This window comes from Chelonus insularis, unplaced genomic scaffold (genome assembly GCF_013357705.1).
Source record: "Chelonus insularis isolate UGA/USDA-ARS -01 unplaced genomic scaffold, ASM1335770v1 contig_118_pilon, whole genome shotgun sequence".
NCBI lineage: Eukaryota > Metazoa > Arthropoda > Insecta > Hymenoptera > Braconidae > Chelonus > Chelonus insularis.
In genome coordinates this window covers 12,227-16,514 of record NW_023276359.1, presented here as the reverse complement: position 1 = coordinate 16,514, position 4,288 = coordinate 12,227, and the positions used below count along the sequence as shown (strand labels likewise).

The 4,288-nt window shown below is 32.2% G+C and overlaps 1 protein-coding gene across 1 annotated transcript; it reads right to left on the bottom strand.

Moving 5' to 3' along the window:
* Positions 1 to 2,081: 2,081 nt before the first annotated feature.
* Positions 2,082 to 3,572, bottom strand: LOC118065268 (uncharacterized). Its single transcript, XM_035080443.1, has 5 exons — positions 3,308 to 3,572; positions 3,015 to 3,230; positions 2,763 to 2,891; positions 2,430 to 2,585; positions 2,082 to 2,204 (listed from the first exon to the last, which is right to left on the bottom strand). Exons 1-5 carry the CDS (start codon positions 3,570 to 3,572, stop codon positions 2,197 to 2,199), a joined length of 774 nt encoding a protein of 257 aa, XP_034936334.1. The 3' UTR covers positions 2,082 to 2,196.
* Between the last annotated feature and the right edge of the window lie 716 nt (positions 3,573 to 4,288).

The window sequence follows — 4,288 nt, the reverse complement described above, 5'->3', positions numbered from 1 at the left end:
GCGCTCCGCAAGCATACTAAGATGAGGTTTTCATCAGAGAAATCTTATGAGATCTTTACTTCGAGAATGAGGTGTTTACCCCGTTAGGTATTTTTGGGTAATTATTTAAGAAACCTGAATATAAAAAAAGTATAGCTTATTTTAAGAGAATATCAGAATAACATTTTTAAACTAAAATGTTACATAATATACAAGGATATGTTTTCACATTGTACGTATCATAATATAATATATTATAAATAATATGATAAGGGCGATTACTTTCAATTTTTGAAATCAATATATACATATAAATATATCTATTGAATATTGTAAGGAAACAACATTTATACAGCACATCTTTTGGAAACGTTGCAAATCGAGAGGGGGGAGGGGGGTTTCGCGTCTCCTGTCCCCAAGGAATTCGTAGGGCATATTTTTATATATATATATACGTGTAAGCGAAAGTTTGGTGACTTTTTTTGTATGTTAAATCTGATGCAAGAAAAGTATTCTCTGGGGTCACTTGAGTACCTGGAAAGCGTCACTTTAATATAAGCCTGATAGTTAAGTCAGGACATCATGATTAGTACTCATACGGAAGTTTGGTGACTGTCACCAAATGTCGAGGACAGTTGAAAAGTATGCACAAATGAAGAATCATTGATATCCATCGATAAAAGAAACTTTCAAATCCGAAATTGATGTAGATACAATTAATAAGGAGGAATATCTGTTACGCAAGTCAAATAAATAATCAATTTTTGTACTATTTAAAATTTATCAAAGCGTTTTATCCTATCAAGATGATTTTTTTTTGTTATCGTTGATAGAAATGAGACTAGAGTGTCTGCCTGTCTGTCCGGGGTAATCTCGGCAATGGCTAAACCGCCCGAGTAGAAAATAAGTCGGGTTGGAATCCGGTCCGGATCTGGCATCCCAGCTTCCCTACCAGGGCTCAAGAAGGTAAATCTGATCAGGTCCGGATCCTAAATGTAACCCCTCAAATAGTCCGGTCCAGATCAGGCTACCTTACATGGCCCTGGCCAGGGCACCCTATGTGGTCCTGTCCAGGTTAACCTATATGGGGCAGATCAGGGCGCATTGTATGGTCCTGACTAGAATAACAATTTGTAGAGATATATTATAAGAACTTTTTTATTTACTTTAACTGATACATATATTATTTAATATTAACTTAATGACCATTAAATAAATGAAAACTCATTACTCTTTAGGCTTATTTGAAGCATTATTACGCTTTGAACGAAAACCATCCCAATCACGTGCATTATTAAAGACGTGTCCGATGGTGTCATAAAAAGATTGAACTTTGAAGCTTCCCGCCTCCGCACATTTATTATATTCTGCTTCAACAGCTTCTACAATAAGAAGATCAGATATTACGTGTGTACAGTACATGTATGGATTTGATGTATATAAAATAAATGATTATTATAAACAAGTTACATACGTTGTAGACAAGAGCAAAATTTTGTGTCTTTGAAAACAGGCTTATTCTTTGTTTTTCGGACAACAGTAAATTGCATGACAACATCCTGAGTAAAATATTTTCCTATTACTAGTTTAATGCTTCTCGATAATTTGTCCTGAATATTTATGAATGTTGAAATCTGGGAGACCTACGAATAATGAAAACAATTTGGTACAAGCAATATTTATTATCTTTTATAGCTAATTATCAAAAAACTTACGACATAAGGACGAAGATTTTCCTCATTTTTTAATTTTTCGTCAAAAATTAGAAAGTCCTCCATATTAGCAAAAGGAATGGGAATATTAATCCTTGGTGATTCTATTCTCTGCCTAGTGCCATGAGAACTCGATAATATTATTTTCTTCAAGAATGTGACCTCCTGTTTAAGATTCACTATCTCATGCTGGACAGTTCCAATTTGATAACGCAACTTTGAAAATAAATCGTTTAAGTGTAACAATAATTCGTCCATTCCTGCAACAGCACATGAAAAAAAGGGATAAAATCGTATGTATAATAAGATTTACTTTAAATGTAAAGAAGTGTTGATAAATTAAAAATACTATACCTGATAAGTGCTGACTTTCCAATGATTGCTGTGGTATTTCTATGTTCTTGGATAAATCATCTTCCCTAGAGAAAGTCATTTGCTCTAGTGTTTCTCCTGGATTATTTTCTAATGATGAATTGTTATAACTGCATGCATCAGACAGGTCTGGTTATTGAGCTGTTAATAAAGAAAAAGACAATAGTTTGTATTTTGACCAGCGTATACTTTAAAAGTTGATAAAATTTTATTTAAATTTTAAATAAACTAACTTTTTAATTGTAAGGTTATAATTAGAATATTTTTCATCAGAGTTTCAATTATGATAATTGGTAATGTAGTGTTTTCATGCTTGATATAAAACATACTTAATGAAAAATTATTAATAAATTCTAGCTCTAATACCTGATGACTTCTGAAGCTTGGACGATTTAGATCGCGTTCCTGAGTTTTTCATTTCAGCTCCCGTCTTAGTCGTCTCTTGTCGACCTGCTTGTGTTGGATTCTCTTCTGATAATAAACTGACATCACTAGATGAACTAGACATACTCTGTTGCTGAGCTGTTGAAACAGATTTTTTTTTAATTATAAATAGTAAACTAACTTTTTGATTGTAAGGTTATAATTTTGAATATTTTTTACCAGAGCTTTAATTATGATAATCGGTAATGTATTGTTTTCATGCTTGACATAAAATTTAGTTAATAAAAAATTATTAATAAATTCTAGCTCTAATACCTGATGATTTCTGAGGTTTGGATGATTTAGGTCGCGTTCCTGAGTTTTTCGTTTCACCTTTGTTCTCAGTAGTTTCTTGTCGACCTGCTCGTTTTGGATTTTTCTGGTCTGAAATCTTTTCTTGAAGAACTGTAAATCAATATGTCGTCGTTATGCACGTATCTTCAATTCAATTAAATAAAAACTTAATCATATTATCTTAACTGCTGTCCAAATTCTACACTTTAATATTTTATATGAAATTTTATTCACTTGATAGTGTCTCATGTGCTTGAAGCGGTTTATCCAATGCTGCAGCACTCTGACATAATAATTCCGTAACATTAGATTTTTGTGATGGTCCTCGCCTGCGAACTTCGTTTTTTATCTCTTCTTTTCTTTCCTTTACGTGTTTTTCATCATCCGTCGTAAATACATATGGATGTAGTTGCAGTTTATCAATTTTTTTCAGTGCTTCCTCGTACGTATCTAATATGAAAATAATATTAGAAAAAATTTCTTACACTAATGATATATGAATAATTTAACTTTTATGTGAAACTTACGTGCATCTCCTCTGATATCCACTTCGAATGTTTCCCATGTATTTTTTGGCGGCATTTGATTTTTGATTAACTGGTGCAATAATTGTATTTCTTCTGGATCAGGGTCATCTTCAATAAATGGGCAATACATTTTATCCTTCCCATCTCGAAACAGCCAGCTTGTAGGAACTATATCAATTTTCTTGCTTTTATCACCATTATCTTCTGTGTTATCAATGAATAGCACCAACGTGTATGCTTTATTTTGTGTCGTTGAATATTCCATTGTCTTATTCACTGAACTTTTCAAGAAGCGGTGCGCAACTGACGATATTAACACAAAATAATCGAGATGAAATCGATGAGATCGAAATGTAAACATCGAGTTTGAAACCACTGTACGGTAATGCACGCAAGAAACAACAACGCAAAGTCCGTTGAATGTTTTGTCACGCACACACATATTATTGTTACTATATACAGAACCCGAGTTCACACATATGGTCTCGCTATTCTTCCACGTATTTTGTTTTGAAAAACTGACAAATAAACATCACACAAACGAAAACACGACAACCTCAACGAATAAATTCTATAACATTAAAATTATATGTTCTTAAATATACATATATACATAATAATTATAAGTTTCTATTTCATTTTGTAATTTCTATAATTCATATAATTTAAATATAGAGGAGTGGGAATGTGTATATTTTTTCCTGCTCGCCTATCTCAATGACAAGAGTTACCATTTTATTCACAATTCTATCTATTGAAAACGTGGTACTTCTATTTTCTTTCTTAATTCTCCATATTCCTAAAGCTGCCGATGTACAAGGAAAAGTAAATACAGGTTTTATTTTTTTAAAGTGTGTTCCAGAAATTTTGATGTCTTTTCCATCTGATGTAGCTTCTATTGTTTGCAGTTGTAAAATATCACCATTGTCCAAAATGACTGTATTATCTGCTTGATCTAAGGTTAAAATCATATTTGTGTAT

Bases quoted from the DNA above. Each gene is read 5' to 3' on its own strand.
- LOC118065268 (XM_035080443.1), bottom strand. From the start codon at position 3,572: ATGGAATATTCAACGACACAAAATAAAGCATACACGTTGGTGCTATTC. The intron at 3,231-3,307 runs GTAAGTTTCACA...TTTTCATATTAG, and splicing joins GGATATCAGAGGAGATGCAC to ATACGTACGAGGAAGCACTG. The intron at 2,586-2,762 runs GTATTAGAGCTA...CTGTTTCAACAG, and splicing joins CAAACCTCAGAAATCATCAG to CTCAGCAACAGAGTATGTCT.